Consider the following 15,324-nt stretch of genomic DNA (forward strand, 5'->3'; position numbering starts at 1 on the left):
ATTCATAATCTGCGCTTTATTTACAACTTTTAGAGGCTGGAATAATATGTTTTTTCATGAATGTGAAAAACGTTAAGTTGACTGCTCCTAGAATGGAAATTACATTGAATAGATACTAATTGGTTTATGCAAAATAAAATCCGCTCCTAAAGATAAATCAGCTAACATGAACACATTAATTTGAATAATGAAGTCAACATAAAATAGCAGTGAAGTCTGATTATCAAGCTACTCAAATCTGGCTAAATAAACAAGTGCTATTGACGCTTGTTGGCTGTTCACATCGGTTTTAACTGTGGTAGCAACCAGTGGAGGCTTCGTATTTTGACGTATTTTGGCGACAACATCTGGAACATACTAATCAGATGAACGCACATGGAGGAGTTTCTGTGGATGTTTTGGTACTTTTTCGTGAATCCAAGCTAGCTACAGCTGCCGTCATCAATGAAGGAACAAGCTACAAACTCTTCTAAGACGCCTTTTAAAACATCAGTATTTGCTACTCAAAAGCAAAACTGTCAGTAGCATGTTTCTTTAAGGTGTTCACGTGTCACCCTGCAGTCTTTAGGGATCAGTTTAGTTAGATTAGCCTGTCCTCTGCCTCCTTCCCACCACCTACTATTTCTGTTGACATCCATGTCCCTTTTTCTGTGTCCATCCTTGTCCATTGTCCGTCATGCAGCTCTGGTGCTGAGGTCCTCCAATCCCTCCTGTCCAAAACTTTGTCCTTGTCTCCGTGCCTAATCCTATCCCCATGTCCGACCCACTAATCCAAGCTGTTTGTCCCCCCCCTGCTCCAGCACCCTGACCACCTCCGGTCCTCTTCCTGTCAGTGGTGCAACCTGGTGTAGGCTTGTTTGAACTGAGCGAGCCTGTGACTGGCTCGTCCCACCGCAGGTGCCAGCTGCCCCTATGCTTCAAGCCCAAGCACAAGCACTTAAAGCACTTTAGCTGCGCCGCTACTCGTCAATGCATGCAGTTAAAGACAATTGGACCTATCTGCATCTGCATACCTTTCCTTAGAGGTAATGTTAGATGAAACAGTGTGATACTGTAAGAAAACAATAATAACCCAGGGAGGAAAAAAAAGAAAGAAAAGAAAAAAAAAAAAAAACGAAGCTACACCAGGACTTCTGACAGCGAACTTAGCGAACACCCCTCAGAAATTTTCCATTCAATGCAACTATTTTTCTTTTTTGTTGTTGTTGTTTTTGTTTCTTTGAAAAATGCTTGTATGATCGTATGCCAACAAATCTCCACAAGGTGGACACAGCACCAAATATGCATTCACACAAGTGGTAGGGGGTCTGAGGGAGGAGGCGTGGTCCTCCCCGAGGAGCTTCCTGCCCGATGCTCTCCCACATCCTGTGTAAAGACTTGAAAAGTGGAGAGAGTGCCGACAAAGAATGCTTGCCCAGTAGCTTGGTAGCATGGAATCGGCTGTACACTTCCTTTAATAGACAGCAGCAACTTACAACCAGCCTGTTGGTGCTATAACCCATCTATTCAAAGACTTGATGTAAGGGGAGGAACATACATAAAAATATGTTTAAGCTATTCCCTCCCTAATATTTGTAAGTTTGTCTTTTTATATATATTATTATTATTATTTCCTGGCCAGCTATGTGTCTGACTAGACATCATGTACAGTACTTAAAAATAAAAATTATTTATCTAAGAAAGAATTATAAGCTGATCCAAACTAGGTTTTCTTATGAACAATTCAGTGACTCACCGATTGCACAGCAAAGTCTATATGATTCAGTGTATTTTGGGGAATATAATCACTAATGAATGTTTTATTTTTTAATGAACCGTTTCCTTCTGTTGCTCAGCAGTGTCATTTGTAAGCTCCGTGCCCAGCGGGCGGGTTTTTAGCCGCGGGCAAATCTGTGTCAGTCAGGCACTCAGGTCTCTGGTCATCTTAGTTCACTGCTTCTTAAGGCCAGTGAACCTCTCACCTCTCAGTAAGTCACTTCTCTCCATGCACACCCAGCCATCCCGCCTCAGTCTGTTAGTACAGAGCCAGGGTCACACTTCTGTAACGTCACTTTTTATTTTGTATTTTTTTTTCCCTGCTGGTCATGTTAAGAATCTCTCTGTTCACGGGTAAATGTGTTTTGTTTTTCAAGTTTCAAGTTTATCCTTCAAAGAGTTTTTTTTTTTGATTCAAGCTTTTCATGATACTAAACTAGAAATCACACAGCTATTATTTTCTCTGAGAAAGGAACTGATTTTGATTCAAAATATAATTTGTATTTAATGTCTTTTTTTTTTAAATAAAAAGTGAACACATTTTAAGATGCCGTTTCTGATGTCTGTCTTTGTCTCTTCCATGATTAATATCTCATATCACTGAGCAGGAACAGGCTGGTGTTGTCATCAGCAGCTAATAATTCGATCATCCTCTCAGATTAATTTCTGCAGGCAATCAGGACACAAATTTGCTCCTGTTGAAGTCCTTGAATGCAATCAGGCTCCCCTCAGTCTTGGAATGTGTCAATAAGGATAAAGCAAAGGTTCAATTTGTAAAGAATAAAAATAAATCTGGTGGTGCCAGGCAGGCTGGCAGTGGGCACAAGAGGTTGAGGCGAATTCCTGTGCCCGACCAAGGCAAACAGAGAGCGGGTCAAAAGGCAGCGCAGAGCTGCATGTTCCGGCGAACTGTCTAAAGTTAGACAAGGACCTCCACTTTAGATCACTGTGATAACACTACACGCACACACAAACACACTGAATATAGAAAATGTGGTCCAGCAGTGCATCTACACAGAGACTTTCACAATCATGTCCTGATGAAGCAGTTATGATTCTCACCTTTTGCCACCTATGGATGTTTGTGCACAAGAAAAGCTGCACATAACCCGCCCTGAGGTGAAAGAGAGGCCAGGAGCGCATAGCTGAGGTTAATGTTTTTATTAAATATATCACCTTTTTTTCTTACATTACATCTCAATTACAAAAGTGTACATACACACGAGTGAGCAGTTAGTCACTTTGGAATTCACACAAACAATAAATCTCTCTCCAACAGCAGCATGTAAGTAGAGCGGAGCCATCACCGGTGAATCATGTGATGGTTCAGATACATCAACACAACTGACGGCAGACACATAAATATTGGAGGTAGGTAAATGTAGAAATACCCGTCTGAGAAGCGGCGCGTGCAGAGGCGCCGCCTGTCATGTTATCTGCAGCCCCATGGAACCATGGGAAATGTTTTCTGAGACTGTTTAAGGATTCCCGACTGAGAGTTTTGCATTCACTGTAAAGAGCTGATCATGTGTCACATCAGGAAAATAAAAAAAGAAGACATAAACAATGGCAACAATGTGAAAAATTAATCATAAAAACAACATTTAGAAATACTTCTAAATGAGATTTGGTCACTCAGTGCTTTTGTTCTTGCTTGGTTTGTCATAAACCAAACATCCAGACAACTCCTTAAGGGTAGAGCGAGCTCAACTCAGCAATGGAGTTACTCAGGGCAAAGATACATATATACACTTTATACATCCATAAAAATAATAATAATAATAATAATAATAATAACAATAAGGCAAAAAATGATATAAATACTCATGAAATAATTACAAATAACAAATAAAATGCAATAAAATTGAAATAAATAAGGCTGAAGAGTAGAAGTAACTGCATCAATATTAAAATCTCCTTTCAGAAAAACAAAAATAGATTTTTTTCTCTTTGGGACGGGTGTTTAAAGAGGAGGGGGTAGGTTTGGGGAAGGGGGGATTCAGGGTGGCTGGGACCCACAGTTCCACAATGACAGTGTACCTGAATTAAACACCACCATGGACAAGATCAATAAATAAACAGTTATCAAAAAAAAAAAAAAAGGAAAAAATCAGTGGCTTGCTTCTTCTTTTGTGAGATCTTCTTCAGTGGTTTGATCTCTTTAAGGACACTCGGCATCTGCAGGCAGGTCAGTCAAACCTAAAATCTTCTTGCCGTTCCAGGAATTCACACACCAGCATCGACCCCTCTGCCCGTCCAGAGAGGATTCACACTGCAGGAGGAGAGAGACAAGAAATCCTTTCTTTAGTTTAAACGTCTCATACTTTTAATTCCATATGTGATGACACACTCATGTACAGTCATGCAAAGCACACACACAAAGAAAAACGTGGATGACATCACACTCAAACAAAACACACTCCCAAAGGTGCAAACACTGGTGCAAGCAAGCTGAACAAATCCATGCCTGCAACACACACACACACACACACACACACACACACACACACACACACACACACACACACACACACACGCAGGCACACAATAATTTTAAAGCTGTGGTTGACATAATCTTGGCTACACGCTCGCACACACAACTTGGTGAGATTCTTTCATGCTGAGTGGAGTCATGAATCCATCCCACCAAAAAAGCCAAAACACACACACACACACTCACACACATTTGCTGGAGGTACCAACCTGTTTGGGTTCGTAAAGCCCGTGTTTGTCACAGTTGGGGAGGTAGAATCTGGTTAACTTGTCTCCTAATTTCTGCTGGGATTTGGCAATCTTGTCCAAGGCTCTCTGCAGCTCAATGTGACATGGACCCTGCACAGAGAAGAAGAAGAAGAAGAAGAAGGTGAGAAAAGGGTTAAAGTGAAGCTCTGGTACCTTCACAGTGCCAACACACAGAAATAATAATCAACACCGCTTTATTATCAGCAACCACGTGGGCTGACATCAAACTGCATATTAAACTTGTAATAACAAGCATCCCCATTCTCCCTCTGACTTCCCCTCTCTCTTATCATTTCAAACAGCACACGAGCTCCCCCTTGTGGCACAGCAGGCTTTCTCCCTTCCCCAACCCCCTTCTCTCAAAAAAAAAAAAAAAAACTTTTAGCAACTAAGGGTTTCACATGATTCACACCATGGCACGCACACTCTGGGTCCGGGTCTTACCTGCTCAACAACTCTCTTGCGGTTGGCGATGAGTTTGGCTTTCATGCTCTCCTGAGCGTCAGCAGCAACCCTCGGGTCGTAGGGCTTACTGTGACCGGGGAGGTAGAGGCTGGAGCCGGGGTCCGAGACGATGGCTTGGTTCTCCATCTCAGCTTCTAACTCTCCCTGATCTGCAGAAAGAGAGAGAGAGAAAGAGAGAGGTTGCATGAGTGTGAGGTATGAGTGAGTGGAAATGGACAAGTCAAGTGTTTTTTGGAGGGGGGGGGGGGGGGTGAGAGGGTTGTGCTCATCAGGATTTGCTGGATGTGGTATAAAACTGATGCGTAAATAAATGTGGAGGTGCATAGGCCTTACCTTGTGTCTGGGGCTCGGGGGTCGGCTTGGGCTCTGTGCTTTCCGAGCACACGGCTTGTCCCCTGGTGAGGGAGTGCAGCGGCCGGGGGTCGCCGGGTCTCGGGGTGCACCTCAGTCCGGAGCCGCACGGCGCCGTGTAGATCCCGCACAGCTCTCCAGCTTTTAGGGCGCAGGCGAGGCAGCATCCACAACCGGGCTCCCGCAGAACCTCGGTGCATCCAGGCGCCACCGCTGGACACTGGCTCAGCTTCTCCGGAGTACACGGGGCGCATCGGATCGGCCCTGGCCCCACTACCGGGGACCCCAGCGTCCCTGTGGCCAGCACGGAGCACACAGCTGCCACCACGACGTGTTTCAAATATAATCCACCCATGGCCAACATAGTGAGCTGCTGGATACTAAATATAAAAAAATGTAGAGCAAGGTAGAGAGAATAATGAAAAAAAAAGGTAAGCAGGATTTCCCACGCTTTCTTGCTCAGTTGTGTCTTTCCTTTGATTTTTGGGAAAATGTCTAACGGCACAGTTGCGCGCAGCCGTATTTATAGTCGGGTCCTCTGTGAGTGTTTGACGCATCGGCGTTATGAATGATTTCTGAAAAGAAGGTGTAATGATACGATGGGCTGTGATTGGCCCGCCTATGTCCGGTCTGGCAGCTCATTTGAATACAACAGTCACGTCAGTATTTATTTTGGAACAGCCAGTGCCTGCACGTATCTCCAACCAGTGACGACACTACTGTTTGATGTTGCAATCAAGAACCCCCCTTTTCTCACACGGGTGCTACACTAAACTAGGCTTACTTTGTCCCACGCTGCCAGCATACAGTAACAACACAAAGACTTTTGAATCAGATGATTTTTTTTGAGGGGGGATGTTTTTACGAGTTGAAATAAGAATATAGAAGTTGTCACGATTGCACTGGAGAGCTGATTTTAAGGTGAAACAGTTCGTTGTTTCCCCCGCGGACACAAATGAGCCCCTCTCTTTCGGAACAACGTTGCCTATTCATGAAGGGCTTTTCATTAATTGTCCTACCCGAAACTTCTTACACAACTTTTTTTTTTTTGGTTGAAACTTATTAATGAGCGCACATGGGGACTGTACGCGCGCCCACGCAGCCAGCAGAGAGCGTGGGCCCGATGAGAGCGAAGCACCGGCTCTGATTTAACATGAGAAAGCATCTGTGTGTGTGTGTGTGTGTGTGTGTGTGTGTGTGTGTGTTGCAGAGGGTTAATAAACCCCAACATCCAGAAATAGCTGCGTAAATGAGGGTCACCGTTTACGCCATTGAGTCAGGGGCTCGGGACTCTGTGGTATGTGATCGCTCTCTGTCCCCCCCGTCCAGCGCGCTTTTGGGCTCGGGCCAGGAGATGTCCCGTTGTATTTACCCGTTTCCTGGGATAATAATAGACCAAAGCTTGAATGGGGGGATACGCTGACATGACCATAGACACGTCCATATCCTCGCCACTCTCTCTCTCGAGGACGGTCCCACGGTGGACAACATGCACGTTTTTCACGACTTGCTGCAAGACATATGGTGCTCCGTCACTGCTGACTCCAGATCTGTCTGAGATAATGTTCCCTCCATTTGTAGAATGACAAAAGAAGAAAGAAACACTCGGTAAAACTTTATTATACGGGTAAATATGCGCTTAGTTGACGCCTGTCTCCTGATTATTTAATGCATGGATTGATACATGCACGATATATCTTTAATTCCTGCATGTTTTTATCATTTATCATTAAAAAGGATAAAATCACAATGACTTGATGTGATTAGTTCAAACTTAAAACACCTAGTTGAGGAATTCACAGTTTCTTCATTCATTAAACTTGATTTCTTATTAAGATCATTAAGTAATAAAGAACACTTCATGTGTCAGTTGTCAGTTTATTGTGCAGGTTTTTTGGCACTTCTGCTGAGTCTAAACATGTCTGATCATTCTCTGATTCATCAATTGCCCCCTACCCCCACCCACACCCCTGCTTGATGGTGCATCTTTCTCTGCCATGCTACACTCCACTGCTTTCATCAATGACACAAAAACTCAAACACTTTCATCCACTATGTTGTAAATGTGTCAAACATACCACTGGGTGTAGTCTCATAGCAATGTGAAGCATCAGAGAGGCTGACCAAGTGTCCTGAAATTAACTTTTTTTAAAAACAATTTTCAGTGGTGAGCAACAGGAGTTCATGATACATCCTGCTCAATTCATGCATTAAAGCATCATGAGTCATGCAGTTTTATCTCAGGTAACCTTTATTCAAACGAGGAGGACCATTGAGAGCAAGCTTCCAGGAAGTATAAAAGCATGTGAAACATTACGTTAGATTAACCACAAATCACATATAACAACAATACAAACCATAAAAATACATTAAAAAAAACAATAAAAACACACAAAATACATTATCAACAGATTATCCAAGCAAGAAATAAGCAAAAGACATAAGACATAACAACATAAGGGACAACATTAATGCTAAAACACACGCATTCACACCGCTCCATGTCAGTCAAAGGGGATTTAAATTGATTAAAAGGGATTAGCTCCTCTAATTTTACAAGCTTCTGCAGATTGTTCCACTTGTGTGGAGCATTTGAGAGCCAGTTTCCCAATCTCAATACTAACATGATGATATTCAAGGACTAAACAGTCTTGGGACCTTGAGCAGCGTGACATTGATCCGTAGTTAAAAAAGACACATGAGATTCCAGGACGTCTGCCAAGCAGTGCTTTGATACATGATTTGTATCCTCATAATAAAGTGTTACCCAAAACCCTGATCTCATGAACTCATACCTCTTTACCCCCCCCCCCCCCTCCCCCCTTTCTCTCCTTCTCATCTATTTTCTCTTATTTCAGTCCGTTCCCACATCTGGTGCAGTGTGCAGCATTGTGTGATTGGCTCCATGCAATTGCCTTATAGGATTGCATCATCTGTCAACTGGTCTTAACAGTCACTCTCATGTGACGCCCAGATTTGTATTCCTCAAAGCCCTTGAGCTAAATAAAGCTTTTGGAGTAATCTGATGTGGCGTGAGACTGTTTTTCAGACCCACTGCCCCTCATGACATGCTGACATCTTTATCAGGTGAATCCAGCCTGATACTCACCTGTAGCGCACGTAACTGACTAAAGTAACTCAGTACATTTAATCAAGCCAGGTACTTAGTGAGTGTTCATGCATGTTTCTATGCAATAAGCCTACTACTTCCTGCTTCTACTCTACTAGATTAAACAGAAATATACTGGACTAATTACTGGATTTACAGTCAATTAAGAGCCTAAGTGAATAAAATATCATATTTCCTATACAATATTCTACATATAATATAAATAGGAGTTAAATCTCATTCCGTCTTACTTACATGTTCATGCATTTATAAAAATACTCCAGTTATTTAATATTACATACAGTAAATTATTGAGTATTCTTATCAATATGCTTTTATGATACTAAATTAATGAATTAATCTTTATTTTTGTGGCACACAATAACACCACATAAATAATGCCTGGAGATTTAAATGGTAAATGTATTATGGACTGTAGATAGATAGAGAGAGAGAGAGAGAGAGAGAGAGAGAGAGAGAGAGAGAGAGAGAGAGAGAGAGAGAGAGAGAGAGAGAGAGAGAGAGAGAGAGATAATTAGGTGGATAGATATAGATAGATAGATAGTGTGAAGTCCCTCTCTCCCTTTTTCCTTGGGCTTCTTGGCTCAGGAGCCAGTGGGTGGGACTAGAGGACGTCAGGGAAACTACCTACACCTGTGTAGTTTAGGCCTCAGCCTATTTAGCTGGCTGCTTTGTAATTACTTGTTCTCTTCTCTTCCTTCCAGGCCTCCACCAACCAGACGGGGTAGACTTTTGGTTTTGGTTTTGTTGGCACATATTGCACCACACATTTCACTCATCCACTTCACTCATCCACACACTGCATTCATGACGCATATAACTGATTAACATTGTTATTGAACTGATACGTGTTGTCATGTGTGATTCCCATTTCTGTTATGGACTTTGGGCCGGTTCGTAACAATAGACGGACGGACGGACGTTAAGAATTTTAAAATGTGAGCGTTCATGATAAAAAAGTGTGTGTAGTGCAGTAGAATAAATAATAAAAAACCCCATGTTAAAGTGCCCAGTGCTGGAGTGGGGGATGAAGAAGTGGGGGATGAAGGGGCCCCAGTCATCAGATGGAGACTAACATTCACACACACATTCATACACCCGTTGGCACAGACATTATTGGGGTTAAGTATTTCATGTTTCAAATAAAAACAGATCATTGCTGCAAGCCATCGTGTAACACACCCGCCGGTCCACACAGATAATGGAGAGCAGTTTTTCTTCTTTATGATCAGACCAAATACTTACAATGAGCAAGAGTTTTCATAAGTTCAACATCTTTCATAATAAAATGTGTCTGTTCTAGTTTTCCTGAATAACCTATTTTTGGACACGCCACACAAAATGCTTTTAATCTTCCGCTTCGTTTAACTCTCATTACTGACAATAATTCAGCTGATAATACTGAACTACTTCTGCTTATGTAATGTTTGGAAACAGGACTTTGTCCCGTAATTAAACTGTGTAAACTGTGGAGGTATTAATACTCAAGCAAAGAAACGTTGTATTTACTCCACCACTGGTTATGGAGATCAAAACATGCTTAAAGGGCTAATCCGTAATCTTTTTTTTTTTTTTTTTGATTAATTACAGATATGATGTAAGAGTTGTAGTTCTGGGAAAAATGATAAGTGGAAATTCAGATAATGCTAATACAGACTTTGCTGATAATATGTTGTTCTCCATTGTAAGAGTAATATGTGTATTAACCCTTGTGTCGTCCTCCCGGGTCAAATTGACCCCGTCTTATTCTTCTTTCCTCCCTTCCTTCCTTCCGTCTGTACTTCCTCCATCCCCCTTTCTTCCCTCCTTCTTTCCTTCCCTCCTTCCTCCCTCCCTCCTTCTCTCTTTCTTTCCTCTGTCCTTCTTTCCTACCCTCCCTCCTTCTCTCTTTCTTTCCTCTGTCCTTCTTTCCTACCTTCCTTCCTTCCTTCCTTCTTTCCTTTCCTCCCTTTCTTCCTCCCTCCTTTCCTTCCTTCTTTCCTTTCCTCCCTTCCTTCCTCCCTCCCTCCTTCTCTCTTTCTTTCCTCTGTCCTTCTTTACCTTCCTTCCTTCCTTCCTTCCTCCCTCCTTTCCTTCCTTCCTTCCTTCCTTCCTCCTTTCCTTCCTTCTTCCTTCCTCCCTTCCTCCTTTCCTTCCTTCTTTCCTTTCCTCCCTTCCTCCCTCCTTTCCTTCCTTATTCCTTCCTCCCTTCCTTCTTTCCTCCCTCCCTCCTTCTCTCTTTCTTTCCTCTGTCCTTCTTTCCTACCTTCCTTCCTTCCTTCCTTCCTTCCTTCCTCCCTCCTTCCTTCCTTCCTCCCTCCTTTACTTCCTTCTTCCTTCCTCCCTCCCTCCTTTCCTTGCTTCTTTACTTTCCTCCCTTCCTCCCTCCTTTCCTTCCTTCTTCCTTCCTTCCTTGACTCGAGGACAACAGGAGGGTTAAAGAAACACTCAATTAAATCAATTTAACAGAGAAAAACATGTCAAAACAATACGTTGATTTTTTTTTTTTGGCATTGTGCCTTTAACAAGAAAGTACATCTGGTCCATCCTGCCAATAAACATAATGTGTGCTCATCTGCAGCCTACACAGTGTGTCCGACAGGAAGTCCAAATGTTTGTTGTTTCTCACTCTCACTGAACAGGAAGTCCTTTAATGCATAACTGAGTCATCGTGAAAACACTTGTTAACAGCAGCCGAAGCCCATTTACTCGAGTCGACTGCTATCCTGCACGATGTCGGGATAGATTTTATATAGACCACCCCAACAGGAAACATAGTTATTATATATTATTTAATGAGTAATAAATCAGATTATCCACTAATATAAATTCAAATTACTTGCACCTCAACCAAACTATACTATTTACAATATTCAATATAACACTGAGGTGGAAGGAGTACTCAGTAACTATATAAAAAGTGAAAATACTCTATAATACGTTAAAGTATGAGCTCAAAATGTTAGAATCATTTAACATTTTATAGAAGGGGTGTCAAACATGCGACCCGCGGGCCTGATACGGCCCGCCGAGGGGTGCAATCCGGCCCACTTGCCATCCAGTGCTCTTTTCCTTCCTTCCATCTGTCCTTCCTACCTTCCTTTCTTCCTTCGTTCCTTCTGTCCTTCCTTCAATCTGTCCTTCCTTCCTTTTGTCCTTCCTTCAATCTGTCCTTCCTTCCATTCTTCCTTCTGTCCTTCCTTCCTTCAATCTGTCCTTCCTTCCTTACTTCCTTCTGTCCTTCCTTCCATTCTTCCTGCTGTCCTTCCTTCCTTTCTTCCTTCTTTCCTGTTTCCTTCCCTTCCTTCCTTCTGTCTGTCCGTCCTTCACTATCTCTCTTTCCTACCTTTCTTCCCTCCTTCCTCCTGTCTTTCCTTCCTTCCCTTCTTATTTCCTTATTTCCTTCCTTCCTTCCTTCCTTCCTTCTTTCCTTCAATCTTTTTAATGATCCGGCCCACATGAGAGCAAATTGGTCTGTATGTGGCCTTTGGACATATAGAGGCGACCGACCACACACAGATACTTTTACGTCCACAAACTGTTACAAAACCAGTAGTCTGACCCCAACATAAACGTTACATAACTGATCCCCAAACGAGCTTGTTATCAAATAGTAGTGCAACAAAAACAAGAGCAGGGTAACCGAGTGAATCCTTCAGCCTTAATATGTCAGAATTGTGTCTTTTTTTAGACGGCTGACCTTTAATAGATTTTTTTAGAAGAAGTAAAAATAGAAAAAAAACAACAAATAAACTAAAGTTAACTACAGAGATCTTATCAGCTAAATGTACTTATATATATCAGTGTTTAACCCTCCTGTCGTCCTCCCGGGTCAAATTGATCTCTTTTATATGTTCCACCTTTCCTTCCTTCCTTCCTTCCTTCCTTCCTCTTTCTTTAATCTTCCTTCGTTCTTCCCCTCCTTCACTCTTTCTTTGCTCCTTCCTCCTTCCATACTTCTTTCCTTCCTTCCTTCCTTCCTTCCTCCTGTCCTTCCTTCTTTCCTCACTCCCTACCTTCCTTCCTTCCTCCTTTCCTTCTCTCCTTACTTCCTTCCTTCCGCCTTTCATTCCTGTCTACTCTTCCTTCTCCTCCTTCTATCTGTCCTTCCTCCCTTCCGTCCTTCCTTCCTTCCTTCCTTCCTTCCTCCTGTCCTCACTCCTTTCCTTCCTCCCTTCCTTCTCTCCTCACTTCCTACCTTCTTTCCTTCCTTCCTTACCCCCCCCCCCACCCTTACTCCTTTCCTTCCTTCTTTCCTTCCTTCCTTGACCTGAGGACAACAGGAGGGTTAATAGAATGGACATTATGAGTGACATTATTGTGTTATTATAATGATTATTGTATGATTATTATTGATGCCTTAATGTGTAAGCAGCATTTTTTTTGTCAGTGTTGTGGAACACTAACTCTAACCCTAACCAGTGTTTTTTTTTTTTTGCACTTAAGAAGGAGGGAGGAAGGACAGAAGGAAGGAAGGAAGGACAGAAGGAAGGAAGGAAGGAAGGAAGGAAGGAAGGAAGGAAGGAAGGCAGGAAGGAACAGTCAAAACAGACAGGGTCAATTTGACCCGGGAGAAGATTTCACTATTGTACTCCTTCTTCATTATTCTCTATTTCTCTCTATTTTTTTTTTACATTGCATAAACGCTACTTCTTCTTCTTCTTAAGTAAAGGATCTTGTAAACAGCTTCCATAACTGTTCAAAGCTTATAGACTACATAATATAATCTGAGTGTTATAAGTTCCAGCCTCACAGCTCCAGCCTTATACAGCAGTCACATGTCTCTGGACAGATGTACGCAGTATGTTGGGCTCAGTGTGTCCTCAGCTGAACTGTGACTTGAGGATGACGCCTGCAGTCTGCGTCCTCATGAGGGAATGTGGACTCCAGGGTCGCTGGGAGCTGGAACATGAATTGGATACTGCATTGACGTTTATTTTAAGTTTTTTTCTTTTTTTTTTTTTTTTTTTTTAATAGAGGACGCTCCATAACCCCCAAAAGTCTTTTAAAAAAAATAGTTTGGAAAGTAAAAAGTAAAAGTTTTCTCTGCTATGGTTCAGAAATAATGCTCTGGTTCCTTTTTCCTTCCTCCATCCCCCTTCCTTCCTTCCTTTCTTCCTTCCTTTCCTTCCTCCCTTCCTTCCTTCCTCCTTCCTTCCTCCCTCCCTCCTTTAATTCCTTCCTTCTTCCTTCTTCCTCCTTCCTTTCCTTCCTTCTTCCTCCCTTCCTTTCCTTCCTTCTTCCTCCCTTCCTTTTTTCCTTTCTCCCGCCCTCCCTTCCTTCCTTCCTTCCTTTCCTTCCTTCATTCCTCCATCCCTCCTGACTTCCTTCCTTCTTTCCTCCGTCATTCCTTCCTTTCCTTCCCTCCTTCTATCCCTCCTTCCTTCCTCCCTCCTTTCCTTCCTTCCTTCTTCCTCCTTCCTTTCCTTCGTTCTTCCTTCGTTCTTCCTCCCTTCCTCTTTTCCTTTCTCCCCTCCTTCCTTCCCTCCTTTCTTCCTCCCTCCTCTCCTTCCTCCCTTCCTTCCTTCTTCCTCCTTCCTTTCCTTCCTTCTTCCTCCCTCCTTTCCTTCCTTCCTCCTTCCTTTCCTTCCTTCTTCCTCCCTTCCTCTTTTCCTTTCTCCCTCCCTCCCTTCTACCTTCCTTCCTCCCTTCCTTCAGTAAAACGCAGCATGGGATCATTTATGTAATTACCAGGTTGATGTAAAGGGGGAGAGACATGAGGGATTAAAACATGTGAATTATTCTCATGTGTTAGTTGACTGGCTGTGCTGCTGTCGGATCAGAGAGGCGGAGTGGTCAAACAAAAGCAGAGTTATCTCAGGTCAGGGACAGACCTACTTTTTTTCAAAAACACATGTGCACAGTAGGATTCAACACAGATCCCGAGACCTCGACCAAAACCACAAAGCTGCTGGGTTTGTGTTTGGGAGAGCGGTGATAAGGTTGTGTTGGTGGTGGAGGTGGAGGTGAGGGTGGTGGTGGGGGTCCATCTCTTTCAGATGTCACATGATGGAGATCAAACGGTGCTTGGCATTGAACGTCCCAAGACTGGAATGTTTACCTTTGACAAGAGCACCAGGAAAAACAGTGTTGTTGTTGTGTCAGGAATTACACACACACACACACACACACCTACACCTACACACACACACACACACACACACACAGCTAAACACACCTACACACACACACACACCTACACACACACACACATACACACACACTCATGGCTACACACACACACACACTGCTACACACACACATACACACCTACACACAGACACCTACACCTACACACACAGACATACACACACCTACACACACACACACAGATATACAAACCCTCCACGTTCCATTGATGATGATTTAAACCTTGCCCTTCAGAGGGCGTCAGAAGGGGGGTATCTACGACAGATGAGCTCAGAAAAACAGGTTTGTTTGAACTCACACCCTCAGAAAGAATGCACACCTGTGTGAATACTACACAGGCCGAGAGCTCCTCTGATCTTAACGTACAGTGTCAGTCAAAAGTTTGGACACACCTTCCCATTCACTGGAGATGAGAAAGTGTGTCCAAACTTTTGAACTCTCTCATTCCTTAAGGAGAGATTCACTGGAGTCAGGTGTAACTCTAGAAAGGTTATTAACCCTCCTGTTGTCCTCAAGTCAAGGAAGGAAGGGAGGAAGAAGGAAGGAAGGAAGGGAGAGAAGAGGAAGGAAAGGAGAAAGGAAGGAAGAAAGAAAGGGAGAAACTAGGAAGGAAAGGAGGGAGAAGAAAGGAAGGAAGGGAGAAAGAAGGAAGGATGGAAGGGAGGACGAAGGAAGGAAAGGAGGAAGGAAGGGAGGAAGAAGGAATGAAAGGGGGAGGAAGTAGGGAAGGAAGGAAGAAAGGAGGAAGGAAG

At 43.0% G+C, this 15,324-nt stretch overlaps 1 protein-coding gene across 1 annotated transcript; it reads right to left on the bottom strand.

Moving 5' to 3' along the window:
• Positions 1-2,901: 2,901 nt before the first annotated feature.
• On the bottom strand, positions 2,902-5,841 carry LOC128361513 (insulin-like growth factor-binding protein 1). The gene is made up of 4 exons (XM_053322002.1): positions 5,296-5,841; positions 4,942-5,111; positions 4,459-4,587; positions 2,902-4,027 (listed from the first exon to the last, which is right to left on the bottom strand). Exons 1-4 carry the CDS (start codon positions 5,675-5,677, stop codon positions 3,917-3,919), a joined length of 792 nt encoding a protein of 263 aa, XP_053177977.1. The 5' UTR covers positions 5,678-5,841; the 3' UTR covers positions 2,902-3,916.
• Between the last annotated feature and the right edge of the window lie 9,483 nt (positions 5,842-15,324).

This window comes from Scomber japonicus, chromosome 7, assembly GCF_027409825.1.
Source record: "Scomber japonicus isolate fScoJap1 chromosome 7, fScoJap1.pri, whole genome shotgun sequence".
NCBI lineage: Eukaryota > Metazoa > Chordata > Actinopteri > Scombriformes > Scombridae > Scomber > Scomber japonicus.

What these genes read in the sequence shown, in the direction of transcription:
- LOC128361513 (XM_053322002.1), bottom strand. Translation starts at nt 5,677, where the DNA reads ATGTTGGCCATGGGTGGATTATATTTGAAACACGTCGTGGTGGCAGCT. An exon ending in CCCCGAGCCCCAGACACAAG is followed by an intron (nt 5,112 to 5,295) that starts GTAAGGCCTATG and finishes CTCTTTCTGCAG; the next exon opens with ATCAGGGAGAGTTAGAAGCT. An exon ending in GGCTTTACGAACCCAAACAG is followed by an intron (nt 4,028 to 4,458) that starts GTTGGTACCTCC and finishes CTCCTCCTGCAG; the next exon opens with TGTGAATCCTCTCTGGACGG.